Source organism: Myotis yumanensis, unplaced genomic scaffold (assembly GCF_028538775.1).
Source record: "Myotis yumanensis isolate MYYU_CA2020_CCGP unplaced genomic scaffold, mMyoYum1.0.hap1 SCAF_5, whole genome shotgun sequence".
Classification (NCBI taxonomy): Eukaryota; Metazoa; Chordata; class Mammalia; order Chiroptera; family Vespertilionidae; genus Myotis; species Myotis yumanensis.
Genome location: NW_027223756.1, coordinates 37887427 through 37905313, shown reverse-complemented (window position 1 = coordinate 37905313; position 17887 = coordinate 37887427). Strand labels below are relative to the sequence as shown.

The window sequence follows — 17887 nt, the reverse complement described above, 5'->3', positions numbered from 1 at the left end:
ACCTCTCCAACTTCCTGTGGTCATCTTGCTTAAGTTTGCACCAGGGCCTTGCCTACCCTCGGCTCCTCTTAGGGCAGACTCAAAAGGAAGTGACTTAGCTGTTGTCTAATAAAAGGGTGGGGCTTGGGGACATTATCAGGTCACTTGTGCGTTTCACTTTGGGTGCAAACCAGGCCCGTGGGATGCCTCATATTGAGGGACAAGCGCCCAGGCCTGAGGAGACTGACCAACTGCTGTTTTCCCCAGGTAAGAGCCTCCTCCTCTGTTTAGTTTCTACCTGCCTCAACCCCAACCCTCACCCTTATCTCTGCTGCTTGGCCCATACTGGAGGAGTGAAGGCTGGAAAGACTAAGCCTTTGGTCCTCAGTTGTGGCTCCCTCCCCAGCAAACATCTGTGGTATGTGTTTCTAAAAGAAGGTTCATTCCATGTAGCTGGCTCAGCTGAGGGAAGCCAAGAGCCCCACAGTTCTTTAAATGTGTGCGACCTGGGCTGGGGTCTGGGGATCTAGTGATATGGGAGACATGTCCATCTCTACAAGGACTCTCAGCTGGAAGAGACAGACATGGATATATTTACTGAGAGGGTAAATGCTGGGGTTTCTTGGAGGAAGATTCACAGTCCCTGGCATGGAGAGGTGCTGAACAAATGTGAAATAGAAGAGGGAATGAAAAAGAGTGAATGGATGAATGGCTGAGCCAGCTGGGCCTTGAAAGGAGAATGAAAGCTCACCACTGTGTGTAGCCCTTGGCCCTTTCCAAAGGTAATTGCCTCAGTTACCCCATTTTATCTTTGAAACTGACCTATAATGTATGTGGAACTAACATTCCCATTTGAGAGACTTAGAAACTGAGTGTAAGATTATATGACTCTGGGAATATTTGTTAGAAATGGATTTCTTGGTTCTCTGAATAAGACTACCTTCCCACCCCCAAATTCACAAAGCTGTTTAGCACCTACCTATGCTGAACCCTGTGTTGGGCGTTGAAGATGCAGAGATGATCCAGACACGGTGGTTCCAGGCTCAGGGAACACGGAACAAAGGCTAGACATCAAGAGACAGAATGAAGCTTGTAGTCAGTGTATAGCATATGAAGGGCAGTAGTGGGAGGAAGCTTGGTTGGAGGACAGGATTAGGGGCCTGGAATGCCATAGTAAAGAGTTTTAGACTTTTTTTCTGCAGTGGGAGCCATCAGAATGTGACAGTTCCTTTCTTAGGGGGATAGATCTGGGGAATGACATGATAAAATCTATTTTAGCACAGTTGTTGGTGGCAGGGCAGGCTGGTGGTGGACAGATTAGAGTAGGAGAAGGTGGAGCATAGGAGAAGAATCTTGGGCAAAAGTGAAGGAGAAAATGAATGTGTTGAGTGTGAGGAGCCTCTCCAAGTTTGGATCATGATATCTAATAGGTCATTAGAATTCAGGATTTGGCTCAGGAGAGGGATATTTAGGAGCCCTCACACAGAAGTTTTAATCAATTCTTGGGGATGAGTGAGTGTGGAAAGGAGAGCTATCAGAAACCTGGGAGCCCCATTGTTTAAGGGGAGAGGAGAGAAGGAGTTAATGAAGATGATGAGAGATTTAGGAAGGAGGCCCAGGAGAAACTGGCAGTTGAAGCCAAGGGACAAGAGTATTTTGTAGTGAAGAGAATGCTCATGACTGCATGCCTGAGAGAGGACAGTACTAGTGGGGCCTCAGCCAAAGGCTGGGGTTGGGCGGTCAGATTATAGGTGACCACAGGGAGTGATGGGAGTAGAAGTTGGGAGGGGTTGAGGGGTAGAAGGTGTCTTTCCTGAAGTTGCCTTTCCAGGAGGAGAGGTGGAGTGATTTGTTGGACCCTCCACTGCATTTCTCATTTCCTTCTCCCCTGAAGGGCACCTGGATCACTGAGGCTCCCTCAGGATCCTCCTGGAACATCAGTGCCACCTCTAGCTTGAGTGAGCACACCTGACATTCCAACAGTCCTTTAGAGTGTGCAAAGGACTTTCAGAATCATTAATTCCTTTAATCCTCACAAGAACTTAATTTTTTTCCTGTCCTAGAAGAGGAAATTGAGGTTCATAGAGTTTTCATGCAAATAAATCTGAAGACATTGAGCAAGGTTCTTTTGCTCTTATTATCTCTTTTGCTCCTCCCCAAACCCACCCAGGAGCTGAGGTTTAAATTAAATATTCCAAAACATTTCTCCAGGTGTTATTCCATGTAATTCTCACCAACCTTGTACAGGTATCATAAATGACTTGCCCAAAGTTTGTGTCATGAGTAGGAGCCCTTACTGAAGCACAGGTCCACCCCTCACTTCTTCTCCATCTATCTTCAGGAAGAAATCCATGCACCTCAGCTTGGCATAGAAACATCTGTGGTCCAGCCTGCTTGTTGCTCCAGCCCATCACACACTTCCAAAAGCTCTAGCACATTCCTGAACTCCTAAGCACAGCAGCTTGTCCATCTCAGTTGATGCCTGTGTCAACCCTGCTGGGATTGCTGTAGGGCTGTGAGGTCCCTGAAGGTGGGGCCCTGGTTGGCAGCGGAGTAGGCAAAGGAACTGGTAAATGTGAATGAACCTTCCCACCCCCTGGAGGGTTAAGTGAGTTACAGGACAGAATGAACGAAAGGCATTAGGAATAGAAACCAGCCTTCCTGGTCCTCTCTTATGACACATGCTTCTGGAAACTGACTGAGGTTCTGAGCTCTGCCCATAGCTTCCTTCCTGTCCCCTTCAGAAGGAAGAAAGAGTCTGAGTCACAGCCCCCTAGGGCCAGTAGAGTAAGGGGTTCACCCAGGCTGCCTCTTTCCTCCCATAGGTGGCTACCCCCAATTGTGGAACCACATGGACTCCATTGGGCCTGTAGGGTTGTGGCAAGAGGAAGGAGCCCCCGGTTGCCCCCAGGAGGGCTTGCCCTGCTCTCCGGAGAGCTCTGAGCTGGTAAGTTCAGCACTGGGTTCCTGTAAAGGTGCTTATTGAGAGCTGTCAAGAGCAGGATTGGCTAACGATGATGTGGGGCCATGTGATCACACCTTTGTAGCACCTTCCAGTTTTCAGAGCCTTTCATATCTGATCTGGTCAGTGTCTCCTACAACGCTCCACACAACTGCAAGGCAGGGACTAGCTCTTCACTTTACAGCCCAGGAAGAGGAGGCTCAGAGAAATGGTGTGCCTTTGACTAAGGCATGACAGGAGTCTGAGCTGGGCTGAGATCTTTCAGCCCCACATATATTGCTTTGGCCACATTGCCGCACAGGCACCTCCTCTGCCCCAAATGGGCTGACCCAGTCTAGAAAGCTGTGTTCTTAAGGACCCTCCTTCCCCCACTTCTCTAGTCACTCCTGCAGCTCTCCCTCCCCTCCACGCCATGCAGTCAGGCACACTGAGCCGAGGTTACAGTGCGGCTTACTCTACAAGCTTCCGATTAGCTCAGAAGTGAGTCTCTTTTGTCCTCTTGACCAAGATGTAGAGCCCTTGCATACCACATCCTTGAGCCGGAAACACTTGTGTAAGTCATTTCATATCCCTTAGTCTCTGTTTCCTCATCAGTAAAATGGAAGAAAAGAAAATGGAGTCCACCCACCCCCTGGAGGGTTAAGTGAGTTACAGGACATAATAAAGGACAGAGGCATCGAGAGAGGGTTCTTCAACTGTTCCCTGCAGCTTCTTTAGTTTTCCAGCTTGTCCTGACATCTGCTGGACTTGGTTCATTGCCCAAACTGTGGGGGCATTACCCCTCACTGCATTTCATGCTTCCACTTCACCCTCATCCAATCTCTGCCCCAGACCCTGCTGTAAACATTTCCTCTGTGCTCCACCCACCACCCACCACCCACCGCTGGCCACAGGAGTGAGCAATGCCTGGCCTGCCGCCATCTCCCACTCACTTTATGCCCTTGCTCCCGTGTCGGTCCTACATCTGCCCTGCTGACTTCATTACATGCACCTGCAGTTTAAAGACATTCCCTTAGGCTTTGGGAGACTTCACAGGGATGCCATGTTCTCCTTGGCCTTGGCCCCACCTCAGCACCACAGGCTTCCCCTCGGCCCCCTTCCCATGCGTGGTCAGAGCGCAGCCCCTTCTTAGAGTCCCTTCCCCACCTCTCCTCCCAGGTCTCTTGTTGCCAACAGAGGGGCAATAAATCAGGCTTTCCAGGCAGTTGTACCTCATGCTCTGAGGAAAGGAAACCCACGTTTCAGTGAGCATGTCCTATAGGCCAGCCACTGTCCCACCCCTTCTCAGTCCTCACAGAAAAGGGGGGTGCTATTTTACCTCCTGCTGGATGGAGAAGGAAACCACTCAGAGAGGTGGGGCAATGAGCCCAGACTGACCGACATGCAAGCTGCTCGAAGGAGCCAGCTTTGAAGCCATATTGGATCAGCCTCTTTCTAAGGCTTTGCTTCTCGCTCTCCTGGCTGAGGTCTTTCCCCAGTCTTCTCAGGGGAAATAGAGGGGAACGACCCAGTAGCTTCTCCTGGCTACTATGCACCCACCAGAGTCGGCCAGGGAAGTCCTGTTTTTCTTGTGGCTTCTGCCATCTTCTTGTCACTCCTCTTGCACCTTCCGCTGGACCCGGGAGGAAAAGGAAGGAAAAACATCCATCTGCCTAAGCCATCAACTCCATCATTCTGCTGTTATCATTAAGCAATAAAAACATAGCCCTCACCCTGAACAGTACTTTACACTTTCATGTGCACGATCCCCTTTAATTCTTATGCCCCCACAACCACTCAATCAGCAAATCTGTCCTGAGTGCCGCCAGCCTTGAGCAGCCACCACTCGGCTCCGAGATACACTGTGAGTAAGACGTGGCCCTGGCACTGGGGGCTTGGGGGCCTCTGAATAACATTATTCTCTGGGTTTTGCATAAGAGGCGACTTGTTCTCTCAGAGGGACGTTTGACTTGCCCAGGGCCACACATTCAGAAAGTGGCAGGGCAACACTCAGATGTAAGTTATCTCATGCCAGGTCCTATGTGGTTTCCTCGCTGCAACCTTTATCAGCTTTGGGGGCTTTTCAGAAATTGCTAGTTTTTATAAAGCTTTCACGTTTATGTAGAAACATCTCTGTAGTCCAACAGGTCAGGTTCAAATCCCACCCTGTGCCTTGATAGCTGCTTGGCTTAGGCAGATGACTGTCCCCGTCTGAGCCCCAGTGTCCTCATTTGTGCTGGGAATAGCCCCTCTGAGCATTCCTGGCTGCTGTAAGCATCTGCTGTAACGTAAACACGGGCTGAACTTCTGGCACTCCTGTTAGGGTCGTTTGCGCCTTAGGCTTCTGTTTCCCATCTCTTCCTAAAGCAGGGGTGGGAGAGAGCCCTCCCATCTTCCTCAATGGGCAGCTTCTCCTCCCAGTCTCCCCAGCCTCCTCATCCAGATCCCAGTGGTTCTTTATAAACACGGGTCCAGCTTAGGGTGGCAGGTTGCAGGAACGGAGTTCCTGTGCAACCAGAGGAGGAGGCCTGGGAAAGGCTAAGCCCAGGAGAATGGAGTCACCGGCTGGGGCTCTCCAATGAACCCAGGAAGGCTGCTGGGCCTCTTTGAAGCTGGCCCAGAGGTTGCCCGGAGGAGGTTTCCCTATAGAGGGGAGATAGCAGGGTGCTTTTTAAGCTCCCCACAGAGGGCTTCTGGTGGAGAAGAACTCAGTGTCCTGTCCTCTGCTTTCCTCGCCCCTCCCTTCATGCTAATCTATTCCTGCTCCAGTCTTCCCCCAAATTCATCCCCTTGCACTGAAGAAAGTCCCTTTATGCTCTTTCCCCAGATTTTTTTCTTTTTTAAAATATATTTTTATTGATTTCAGAGAGGAAGGAAGAGGGAGAGAGAGACAGAAACACCAATGATGAAAATCATTGATTGGCTGCCTCTTGCACGCCCCCTACTGGGGATCTAGCCCTCAACCTGGGCATTGTGCCCTTGACCGGAATCAAACTCGGGACTTCAGTCCACAGGCCGACGCTCTATCCACTGAGCCAAACTGGCTAGGGCACTTTCCCCAGATTTTCACATGGCTCATTCCCTTCCTTCCTTTAGGTCACCTCCATAGGAAGACCTTTCCTGACCAATGTCCAAAAATATCTCTACCTCCCTGCTCACTCTCGACTTCTATTCCTGCTTGTTTTTTTTTAAGCTGCCATTACTACCAGACCATCTTATCTGCTTATTTGCTTATTTTCTGTCCCTACACTGCAGCCTGAGCTGCACAGGGCAGGCCTCAGCTGGTGGAGCAGCACTTGGTGCTGGGAATGGCACTGGGTGCGTGGGTGGGCCTCCCCCGATGCCTGTGGGAGGGACGGCAACGGAGGGGAGGGCGTCCTCTGCGGGGTCACCTCCAGACTCTCCTCAGTGCCTCACCTTCAGACCCCCTGCCGTGCTTTCCTGATTCTACCCTCTGACCTCGTTTCCCTCCTGTCTCATGCTGATGTTTGGCGTGGCAGGTTTTGAGGCATCATGTGACCTCTTCCCACATGACCTGTTCCTCTACCCAGGGAGCTTTCCCGGGGGTGACCCACTCCCAGGCCCACAAGGATTCTGGGATGGGGGAACCCTGGGGAAGGACTTAGGTCCTCAGGCCACCACCAAGCCCAGAGCACACCTGGGTGGACACACTGGGCCCCCAGGTGGATCTCTCCTTATGGGAGGCCCAGTCCTTGCCAGTGTCAGCACTGGTCTATGGGAGAGAGTCGAACTATAAGTATTGGTGGTGTCTTAAAAAAAAAAAAAGTGAAGGTTGGGCTTGCTCAGGCTCCAGAATCAAGTGGATCTGGAGAAGGAAGCACCTGAACTTGAAGTTTGTTCACACATGTGTTCATTCACTTGCTTCTTCAATGACAACTCACTGAGAAGCTTGGCTCTGGGTACTGGGAACCCAGAGCAGGTCAGTCCTGGTGTGACAGGAGAAAGGCCTTGTCAAACCCTGAGTTCAATGAAATAGGAGGAGCTAGGAGTATAGTGATCTGAGGAGACACGAGGGGATGGAGCAGGAGGAAGTGGGTGGGTCTTTCCTCCAGAAAGGAGCCTTCTGAGGGTGTTGGAGGTGGTGCAGGCCCTAAGAAGCCAGAGGGCCAGAATGTGGGAAGAGGTGAGGTGTGGCGCTGGGTGGTGCTGGGAGACCAGGCTCAGAAAGGGCTCAGGCCAGCCCTGGGGAAGCTGAGGGAGGGGCTGGTCTGGACAGGTGAGAAGAGGTATGAGCAGGACAGGGCTGGCTTGTCCTGGTTGGGGTTGGGGTACTTGGCTAGGCCAAAAGGGCTCCTGCCCAGATGTTAGCCTGTTTTCCTCCAGGCGCAGGAATGCCTGAATCAATTCAAGGTGACGAGCACACAGTTGCGGCAGATCCAAGCCAGCCTCCTGCGCTCCATGGAGCAGGCACTGACGGGCCAGGCCAGCCCTGCTCCTGCTGTCCGGATGCTGCCCACATATGTGGAGTCCACCCCACATGGCACTGGTGGGTGACATAGACTAAGACAGGTGACCAGGCCTGGGGAGAGGGCTGTCATCTGGGGGAGGGGGTAGTTTCTTATCCCTGTTCCTATCTCTAAGGTTCCCATCTCTAAGTTCCCTTGACCAAGACTCTGCAGGCCTTGGGAATGTTTCTGGGAGGCAGAGAGCTTGGTATCAACAGCTGCTTGCCTCTCTTGACCACTTGTCCTCAGAGCAAGGAGACTTTGTGGTGCTGGAGCTGGGAGCCACGGGGGCTTCACTGCGTGTTCTGTGGGTGACCCTGACGGGCACTGAGGGGCACCGGATTGAGCCCCGGAGCCAGGAGTTTTTGATCCCCCAAGAGGTGATGCTGGGTCCTGGTCAGCAGGTGAGGGCTCCCTGCCCAGGCAGTGGGACCACAGGGTGGCTGGGGCTCCGCTGGGCAGAGCTGAGCCTCTCCCGTGTCCCCCAGCTCTTCGACTTTGCGGCTCGCTGCCTGTCTGAATTCCTGGATGCGCACCCTGTGGACAGACAGGGCCTGCAGCTTGGGTTCAACTTCTCCTTCCCTTGTCACCAGACAGGCCTGGACAAGGTGAGGCGGAGTGGGAATGGGGACGGTGGGGAGGGGCCACAGCCCAATGAAGGCTGTTGGAGTGACCCCACTTTTCTCCCCCCAGAGTACCCTCATTTCCTGGACCAAAGGTTTTAGGTGCAGTGGTGTGGAAGGCCAGGATGTGGTCCAGTTGCTTCGAGATGCCATTGAGAGGCAGGGGGTGAGTGGGGGCAGGGGCCATGGGACAACCATGTGGCCTGCCCTGTGCTTCTGGGAGGGCCTGCTTTTCTTTCCTGCTTATATCCTTTATCCAGTTTATTTTTTATTTTTTAAAAAATATATTTTATTGATTTTTTACAGAGAGGAAGGGAGAGGGATAGAGAGTTAGAAGCATCAATGAGAGAGAAACATCGATCAGCTGCCTCCTGCACACCCCCTATTGGGGATGTGCCCACAACCAAGGTACATGCCCTTGACCAGAATTGAACCTGGCACCTTTCAGTCCGCAGGCCAGCACTCTATCCACTGAGCCAAACCAGTCAGGGCCCTTTATCCAGTTTAACCTTGGGGTAAATGCTGCTGCCACTCCCATTTTCTAGGTAAAGAGACTGAGGCTAAGAAAGGTCAAACCAATGCTTAGGGCCATGGGGGAAACAAAGATGAAAAGGCTTGACCCTGTCCTCAAGGCCTCTTGGTCCAGTGGGGAAAGCATTCAATAAAAGACTGTCCCTGTTGAGGGGGATCCATGGCCCTGGGAGCCCTGGGGAGGGCCCATTGTGCCTCAAGCAAGGACTTGGAGGAGGAGACTGCCAGGTGCATAAGCTGGGGCTGGGGAAGATGTAGTTTCAGAGAAGGGCATATGCTAACGTCTTGTTGCCTGAGGAGGCCAGGCTGTTGGAACTAATGGCCGCTATACTGTGTGCATGGCTGGAAGTCAGTGCTGGACGGGAAGGGCTTGGGGAGCCAGGCCAGGATGAGGGTGAGCCAGCAAGGGGCCTCATCCTGGCCTGGGAGTCTCCATCACAGACAGGGCCCCAGCCCTGCCCAACCCCAGGTTCCCCTGCTCTGCCCTCCCGCTGTCCAGGCCTGCAGCATCGATGTGGTTGCCGTGGTGAACGACACGGTGGGCACCATGATGGGCTGCGAGCTGGGGACTGTGCCATGCGAGGTTGGGCTTGTTGTAGGTGAGCCATGGGCCATTTGTGGCAGTGGGTGGGGGGCACGGTTGCCTGGTGGGCAGGCCCTGATGAGGTCGTCGTCTGTCAGACACTGGCACCAACGCGTGTTACATGGAGGAGGCGCGGCACGTGGCGGTGCTGGATGAGGACCGCGGCCGCGTCTGCGTCAGCATCGAGTGGGGCTCCTTCGGTGATGATGGGGCCCTGGGGTCAGTGCTGACCACATTCGACCGCATCCTGGACCAGGAGTCCCTGAATCCCGGTGCCCAGAGGTGGCCTGACTTTCTACTCTAGGCCCTTCTCTGCTCTGCTCCCCATCCCCCCCACTGCCCTGTGCGCCAGCCCTGAGGGCCAGCCTCTCCCTCCCAGGAGCTCCAGGCTGCCCCTCAGGGGCCCTGGCCAGGCTCATAGAAGGAAGGGCTCCAGGTTCTAGAACTCAGAGTTCTCACACCTTGGCCCTCCCTTATTCCTGGCTCTGGCTAGCCCTGACAGGAGTTGGAGATTGCGGGTAGCTGAGTCAAGTGTCCCACCCTCCCCTTTGGGTCCTGCCACCCTCCAAGAAGCCCCCTAACCCTAACCCAAACTGGAGGGGGCAGTGGGGTCTGGGTAATCATCCACCTGTCTCCTGGGAAGTCATTTGCTTCTGGAACCTCCAGCCTGGGGACCCTAAAGAAAATAACACCTCCTTGAGGGCTCTCACAGGTGGGCCCATGTGGGCCCATGTGGGCCGAGCCTTAGGAAAACCTCTCCAGCCACCCTTCCGGCCGGCAGGTTTGAGAAGATGATTGGCGGCCTGTACCTGGGTGAGCTGGTGCGGCAGGTCCTGGCTCACCTGGCCCAGCACGGGGTCCTCTTTGGTGGCTGCACCTCCCGTGCCCTGCTGAGCCGAGGGGGCATCCTCCTGGAGCACGTGGCCGAGATGGAGGAGTGAGTGTGGGAAGCCAGTGGGGTGGACAATGGGCTTCTCTGCTTGGGAGAGGGAGGGTGCTCTGCCCCCCAGGTAGCCACGGGGCTTTGGGGGAAGAGGGACAGGGAGCATCTGGGATATTTGACCCTCAAAGTAGCACCCTGTCCCCCCAGCGCCTCGGCTGGGACAGCCCGTGTGCACGCTATCCTGCGGGACTTGGGACTGAACCCGGGGGCCTCGGACGCCGAGCTGGTGCGGCATGTGTGCGCGGCCGTGTGCACGCGAGCCGCCCAGCTCTGCGCCGCTGCCCTGGCTGCCGTCCTCACCCGCCTCCAGCACAGCCGGGAGCAGCAGACGCTTCAGATCGCTGTGGCCACTGGAGGCCGAGTATTTGAGCACCACCCCAGGTATTCGGAAAACACAGATCCTGTGTGAGCAGGTAGCAGGAAAACGTGTGTGTGTGTGTGTGTGTGTGTGTGTGTGTGTGTGACAAGCACCCAAGGGCACTCCAGTACCATGGCTGCAGGGCAGGGTGAGGCCAGATGGGGGCTGGGGGTCAAAAGACGTCAGAGGAGAGAAAAGATGCTTCTCCTTGGGTGTGCAAGGGAGGGGTCCCTGGGGGCACTGGGCATGGCGTTGGTGCACAGATAAACTTAGAATTGAACTGATTTGAAATGATGGGGTCCAGGCTTCAGGAAGCTCTGGGGGTCAGGGCTTGGTACCAAGCCAGCATGGGCCTCGCATGTGTTTGTGCAGGTTCCTCAGTGTCCTGCAGGAGACGGTGACGCTCCTGGCCCCTGAATGTGATGTCTCCTTTATCCCTTCTGTGGACGGGGGCGGCCGGGGTGTGGCAATGGTGACCGCGGTGGCTGCCCGCCTGGCTGCCCACCGGCGCCTATTGGAGGAGACCCTGGCACCGTTCCGGTTGAACCGCGAGCAGCTGGCAGTGGTGCAGGCACAGATGCGGGAGGCCATGGTCAAGGGGCTCCAAGGGGAGGCCTCCTCCCTCCGAATGCTGCCCACTTATGTCCGGGCCACTCCTGATGGCAGCGGTGAGGACCTGGCCTGAATGTGTGACTGGGACATGGGCTCCTGGGGGTCAGTGTGTGCTGAGTGAAGCCACCCACTCTGTCCTGTCTCCGTCCCACAGAGCGGGGGGACTTCCTGGCGCTGGACCTTGGAGGCACCAACTTCCGAGTCCTCCTGGTACATGTGGCCACAGAAGGCGTGCAGATCACCAACCAGGTCTATTCCATCCCTGAGTGTGTGGCTCAGGGCTCTGGGCAGCAGGTACTCACAGCCTGGGGCTGAAGCAGGGACAGGGAAGGGCGGTGCCCCTCTCCCCGACGCTGACTTGTGCCGCCCCTCAGCTCTTTGACCACATCGTGGACTGCATCCTGGACTTCCAGCAGAAGCAGGGCCTGAGCGGGCAGAGCCTCCCCCTGGGTTTCACCTTCTCCTTCCCGTGCAGGCAGCTTGGCCTGGACCAGGTGAGGGGGGAGGGCTGGAGGAAGGCATTCCCAGGGCTTCCCACCCACATGCCCTTCATGGCCTCGCAGGAGGCTGGGGAGAGGACTGGGGGGAGGGGCAGGCAGAGGCACCACTGGGCTGAGCCTTCACTCGGCCTCAGTTTCCCTAATGTAGTGTGCCCAAATGGGTGGAAGTGGTAAAGTGGCCTGGAATCTAGTCACGAAGAGGCCTGGGATGGAGAAGGACACAGGTATCCCTGGGGCCTGCCAATAAGCAGCAGAGTGGAGCCAGGGGTAGGCGTGGGCACTTGGGAGTAGTGCAGGCCCAGATCCAGGCTGACCACACACTGGTGTCTGGCCCAGGGCCTGCAGGGAGCAGCGTTGGCTCCAGGCGCTCGAAGGGCTGTGCTCACACGGGTCCTTTGCCCTCTCTCCCCTTCCTGGCCTTGCCAGCGTCCCTCTCAGTGCCTGGCTGGGGTGGGTGCCTAACTGGGGTGGCAGAGCAGCAGGCTCTCAGCACACACCTCCACGCACCCTTCAACAAGAACGCTAGACTTTTCGTGCACACACTGAGGCCTGTCATGCAAACAGGTCCTCCTGGAACTCTAGTCCAGGTTCTCAGGAGTCCCCTCCTCAACATCCCAACTTGTGCGAAAAATTGCTATGATGAGGGGTACACTGTCCCCGAAGGTGCCCACTGCGTCCTGCCCTACTTGCGTCTCTGAGCAGCTCTGCCTCCTTGGCTCCAACCAGCCCTTGTGTGGCTGTCGCCCTCTGCTCCAGCCCTGCCCTCCCAGATGCGTGCCTCCGTACTCTGCCTTCCCCCACCCGCACGGCCACTGCATCTCTCCGCTGGTCCTCTCGCTCCGGGCTGAGCGGCTGGCGCCTTTTGATTATTTCTTATAAAGTGTGAGAAGCAGGTGGGACTCAAGATGCAAAAGAAGGCATGCAGGAAACATGATCCTATTGATCTATCACTGAACTAAATTTCTGTGTTGAACCCACAATCTTTGGAGGGTGAAAACTTAATGTTGATCAATTTGGAGACCCCCTCGCCCCTAGGGGCCCCTCTTGGCTGCACAGTGATCATCCTTCGCTGTAATGAATGTGCAGACACAAAAGGGAAACTCCTGGGGAGACACCAGGCCCCCACTGGGAAGTAGTAGGGGGCTACTACTTCCTCTCTTGGGTCCTCACACCTCCCTGGGGAAGGAGGGCAGAGGCCTCTTCTCCTCTCAGACCACCCAAATCCTGTGTCTCCTTCCCTCCCGCCCAAGGGTGGGCCCAGCGTGGAGGGCGCAGAGCACCTCTCTCAGGAAGCCATCCGAAAGCTGGCTCTGCCGGCCCCACCTCCCCTTCCCAGGCCAGGGGTTCTTTGTCTTGTCTGGGAGCAGGGAAGCTTTGCTCATTCTCATGATCTGGTCTCCCACAAACTGGCCTCCCTCTCATTCACTCTTGTTGGTTTCTGGTTTGGGGACAATGAGCACAGAAACCCTAGATGTAGTCATATAGGGAAAGTGATACAACAATATTACTGGGGGAAATGTTGGTTAGTATTCCTAATCTCCTGCTCTAAAGATTTTCAGATCTGCTCTCCACGCTTCCCCGTGGGCAGAGCAGTCATTTTCTCCGCCCCCCCCCCGCCCCCCCGCACTTAGAGAAGCACACCAAGAAACGCACAGCCAAGTCCCCGTCACTAAGTTCACAATTTAAGGCCAATTTCTCACAGTAAAGGCTTAGCTGTCTTGTCCCCTTCCATCCTGCCCACATGTCTGGGTTCTGGCTTTTCTATTCGTCCTTCACTTACATCTGGAACACACGTGTGAATCTCCCAATGACACAGCTCTGTCCCAGCTCCAAGAATTCCTTCTCTCAAGCGACTCTGGCTAGTTCTTTTCAGAAGAGCAGAATCTGCTGCCATGTGGACCCCGAGCCTCCCCTTTCTCACACACAGCACTCATTTGACAAGCTCCATCCCTTCCTCACCCAATCACGAAGGGCCATTCCTTCTGGGCAACAGTCTTAAAATGGCCAAACCCTGAGAGCATCTGAGCATTCTGGTACTAACATAGGTTGAATGTTTATTAATAGGTTTCTTCACACTGGAAGGCTTCTGAGGACTTGGCAGGGGGTAGAGGGCAAGGCCCTCTGCTGTATGGGCAGAGTGGACCTGGGGAACATGGTATGCTGGAGGAGATGCAGGCTTTGGGGAGGCCAAGTGGGATTCCAAGGGGTCCCCTGCCTTGGTCCCACCCCAGGGGATCCTCCTGAACTGGACGAAGGGTTTCAATGCATCAAACTGTGAGGGCCAAGATGTCGTGCGTCTGCTGCGGGAAGCCCTTGAGCGCAGACAGGTAGGGAGTCTGCCTCCAGGGGTGCTTTGGGACTGTGGCAGGCCTTGAGGCGAGCAAAGGGTCTCTCGCTTCCTAAGAGGGGGACCCTCTGCAGTAGAGACCTCTGGGTCCAGCACCAGTTGCCGTGACGACCATGTTGCCCAGCAACTAGCCTCATCCTTTTGTGTGCAGGCAATGAAGCTGACTGTCGTTGCCATTGTCAATGACACAGTGGGAACCATGATGTCCTGTGGCTATGAGGACCCCCGTTGTGAGGTCGGCCTTATTGTTGGTGAGGAGGGCCCTGCTCTTTTGTGTCCCTACTGCTTGATGCTAATTCATGGGACACTCAGTGCTTGGAGCTGGGGTGGAGGGGCTTGGGGGGGAGGGTGCCAGGGATTGACAGAGAATGAGCTATGAGGGTCCTTTAGGTCATCCAAGATTCTAAGTCTTTATTAAGCACCTATCCTGTGGCCAGCTGAGGGATGGATGAAGGGATAGGAGGACACATAAAGGGAGAAGACACCTGCCTTTTCAGAACTGACCATTTAGCAGGGCTTGAGCCTAGAATAGCATGTGGCAGTCAGAGAGAGCTGAACCTGACTCTGTGCCAGGGTGACAGGCTGAGCTCAGAAAGGAAGGGGTCCCACGATGAGTGGGACTTGCAAAGAAAGCCTTGAAAGAAGGGATCTGGCTGGGCAGGGAAGGAGGGCTCCCACAGGTCCTCAGGCATCCATCTCTCAGAGCACAGGGTGGGTGATAGCCACTCGTGGGACCGGGAGCTTCTTGAACATAGAGCCGGGCATGGGCAGGCACTCGGAGGGGTGTGGCCAAATTGCCATGGGAACAAACCACTGGATGGAGGAAGTCAAGGTGGGGTTGCAAGGAGTCCACCTGCCTAGAGCTGACCGGGTGTTGGGATAGGAAAGGGATGCCTTTGCCCTCTGCCTGGAATGCCGTTCCTTTCTGTGCTTCTTGGCTTCAAGGCTAAACCCCAACTTACTTCCTCTCTGTAGCTTTTCCTGACCCTCTAGGCAGGATGATTCATCGGCACTCCCAGGATGCTCTTCTTTGCACCTTCATTTAGGCACATACGGGCAGTCTCTGAGTTGTCTGCTCATTGCCCCACCTCTGGCCACTGCGGGGCTCCTCTGGTCTGACTCCTGTCTCCGTCCTTGGCTCTTGGCCCAGCACCTGCTAGTTTGACTAAAGAACTGAAGACCAGTTCAGGGAGCTTAGGCGTCTCACCTGCAGACAGTGGAGGGCTATCACACATCTCCCAGGGGAATGGCATGGCTGGTGGCATTTCTAGGAGTGCCCGGGGGAAGCACGGGAGATGCACCGATGGTGGAGCTGGTAGGGGAAGCAGTGGAGGCCCAGGGGCTTGGTGCTGGCAGGGGCTGCACAAGAATGTCAGGAAGGAAAGAAGATCAGGACCGGGGGCAGGGCATGAGTGTGGGGAGATGGAGATGTAAAAAATGAGCCCACATTTTGCTGTCTCAGTGCAGGAAGGGATCAGAGGGGGTCCTGTCTGATTCAGTAAATGGCTCCTACTCCGCCTGGCCTTCCTGCAGGAACTGGCACCAATGCCTGCTACATGGAGGAGCTCCGGAATGTGGCAGGAGTGGCTGGGGACCTCGGCCACATGTGCATCAACATGGAGTGGGGCGCCTTTGGGGATGACGGCTCTCTGGACACGCTCAGCACCTGCTTCGATGCAAGTGTGGACCAAGCATCTATCAACCCTGGCAAACAGAGGTGTGGGCCGGGCCGGGCAGGGGTGGCTGGTGGTGGCTTCCGCTGGTGATGGTAGTGGATGGGGTCTCCTACCCTGTGGGCACACACACTTCCATGCAGGTTTGAGAAGATGATCAGTGGCATGTACCTGGGGGAGATCGTCCGCCACATCCTCTTGCATTTGACCAGCCTTGGAGTTCTCTTCCGGGGTCAGCAGACCCAGAGCCTTCAGACCAGGGACATTTTCAAGACCAAGTTTCTGTCTGAGATTGAAAGGTGCTGAGCTGTGCGTTACCGCCTCCCACCTCCCAAAGGGGCCTTTCTGTTCACTTTGTGTGGAAGGCTGGTTGGAGGGAGGCCCACCCAGGACAGAAGCCACGAGGGGAGCTAATGCCAGACCCTACCTCTGTGTTCTATTCCTTCCTGTCCCCAGTGACAGCCTGGCCCTGAGGCAGGTCCGAGCCATCCTTGAGGATCTGGGGCTGCCCCTGACCTCGGATGATACCCTGATGGTCCTGGAGGTGTGCCAGGCTGTGTCCCAGCGGGCAGCCCAGCTCTGTGGGGCAGGTGTGGCTGCCGTGGTGGAGAAGATCCGTGAGAACCGGGGCCTGGAAGAGCTGACTGTGTCCGTGGGAGTGGATGGGACCCTCTACAAGCTGCACCCCCAGTGAGTCTGGATGCCAGGCCGGGTGGGAGGCATGCCTGGGTAGGGCCTGGCTGTCCTGGGCTCACCTCAGCCCCTCCCCTCACAGCTTCTCTCGCCTGGTGGCGGCCACTGTGCGGGAGCTGGCCCCTTGCTGTGCAGTCACCTTTCTGCAGTCGGAGGATGGGTCGGGCAAAGGTGCAGCCCTGGTCACTGCCGTTGCCTGTCGCCTGGCCAAGCAGGCCCATGTCTGAAGAAGTCTCTAGGAACCAGCTGTGCTGGACCAGGGCTGGGCTCCACCTGTGCCCCAGCCAGGCTCAGCCACCCAGGACTCCCAGAACAGCCCATGTGTGACCCCTCTGTGGCCACTGACCTCAAGTTCTGGCTTCCCCGAGAGAAGCAGCACTTGGGTTAGCAATATATATATAATTTATTTACATTCACGTCCGCTAAAATCCCTACGCGCCCCGGCGGCCGGGCAAGGCTGTGTACATAAGGCCAAGTGTAAGTGCGTGAATGCACTTAAGACAGAGTCAGGGCACGAGCTTCACACGACAGGCCCCAGGAGCGGGCACGCCACGGCACGCACACTCGCCATTGTCCAGCCCAGGACTCCCGTTGCATATTCACACGCCCCGTCGGGCAGGGCTCCTCTTGGTGGGGAAGGGGGAGGATCATGGAGGAGCCTTGGGTGTCCCTGGGTGGGTGGGAGAAGGGCAGCATGTGAGAGGCAGATGTGGACTGATACCGGGCGTGAGAGATGTGAGTGGCCTCCAGGTGTACAGCATGACGTGTGTGCGGGGGAGGGGGAAGCCGGTGAGATGACACACGAGACATGCGTGGGCACATGCCCGTGTAGGGGTCGTGTGCCTGAATCCAGGGGCCGCCCCCCATCCGGCTGTGGCCCTCAGTCCCACAGGCTTGGAGCCGGGCCCCTCAGATGTGCCCCTACCCAGCAGGCACAGAAATGTTTGCATAAGGTCCAGCTCAGGCAGGAGCTCCAGGGTGCGTCCCGAGCCCAGTGTGTGCACACATGCTGTGCGTGTGCGGTCCCCGGCCAGGGGCGGGGGGAGAGGTAGCACCACACACATACACACACACACACAGGGGCTGGGCCTGGGCTGGCTTTTGGCACTGTCCAGCCTGGGCCCTGGGGGCAGGTGGCAGTGCCAGCCTGGCCTGGCAGGCCCTGGAGGGGCGGGAGCATGGGCAGGGTCTGAAGGGCCAGTGTGGAGAGACAGCGTTCACCAGGAGGGGCCTGTCCACACAGCTCCCCGGTGTGGGGAGGCCCCGTCCGGCTCTGCCTGTCCCTGGAAGGTCCCAAAGCTGGTGAGAGTGTAGGTGTGGGGGCCTGGCTGGCCTCAGCATTCAGCCTCCGACACTGTGAAGAGGCCGCCGTCTGGCTGGCCCAGTCCGGCCACTGCTGCAGCCAGCTGGCTGAGGTTGCCATTGGGGAAGTGCCTTGCCTCCCACAGGTTGAGGATCATGGCTGTGGGGCTGGGCTTGGAGGCAAAGAAGCTGAGATGGCTGTGGAGAGAAGGGGAGGAAGGGAGCCCATTAGTGGCCTGGCCTCACCCCAGGCTACTGCCTCCTGCCCCCCAGCCCACCCCTCTGTCAACCATACTGGATGCCCTGGCTGCTGATGGATGGGCCACAGGCCCCACA

The 17887-nt window shown here is 56.1% G+C and overlaps 2 protein-coding genes across 3 annotated transcripts in view; one reads left to right on the top strand and one right to left on the bottom strand.

The window, feature by feature from the left end:
* Window positions 1–170: 170 nt before the first annotated feature.
* Window positions 171–16585, top strand: HK3 (hexokinase 3). The gene is made up of 19 exons (XM_070415090.1): window positions 171–246; window positions 2805–2926; window positions 7265–7427; window positions 7636–7790; window positions 7875–7994; window positions 8080–8175; window positions 9040–9139; window positions 9222–9405; window positions 9905–10060; window positions 10214–10447; window positions 10797–11092; window positions 11191–11330; window positions 11411–11530; window positions 13768–13863; window positions 14035–14134; window positions 15417–15600; window positions 15700–15855; window positions 16013–16246; window positions 16332–16585. The coding sequence occupies exons 1-19, from the start codon at window positions 183–185 to the stop codon at window positions 16474–16476; spliced, it is 2865 nt and encodes a 954-aa protein (XP_070271191.1). The 5' UTR covers window positions 171–182; the 3' UTR covers window positions 16477–16585.
* Window positions 16578–17887, bottom strand: part of UNC5A (unc-5 netrin receptor A) — a 58678-nt gene continuing 57368 nt past the window's right edge. The window contains exon 16 of one of the 2 annotated variants that reach the window (XM_070415091.1): window positions 16578–17749. In XM_070415091.1, coding sequence (XP_070271192.1) covers window positions 17584–17749 — 166 coding nt within the window. In that variant the 3' untranslated portion in view covers window positions 16578–17583. The remainder of the gene's footprint in view (window positions 17750–17887) is intronic. The other variant, XM_070415092.1, reaches the window with a different exon arrangement.

Excerpts from the sequence above, each read along its gene's own strand:
- HK3 (XM_070415090.1), top strand. The coding sequence starts at position 183 with ATGCCTCATATTGAGGGACAAGCGCCCAGGCCTGAGGAGACTGACCAA. Across the intron at positions 2,927-7,264 it reads CTCCGGAGAGCTCTGAGCTG|GCGCAGGAATGCCTGAATCA; the intron begins GTAAGTTCAGCA and ends GTTTTCCTCCAG. Across the intron at positions 13,864-14,034 it reads AAGCCCTTGAGCGCAGACAG|GCAATGAAGCTGACTGTCGT; the intron begins GTAGGGAGTCTG and ends TTTTGTGTGCAG.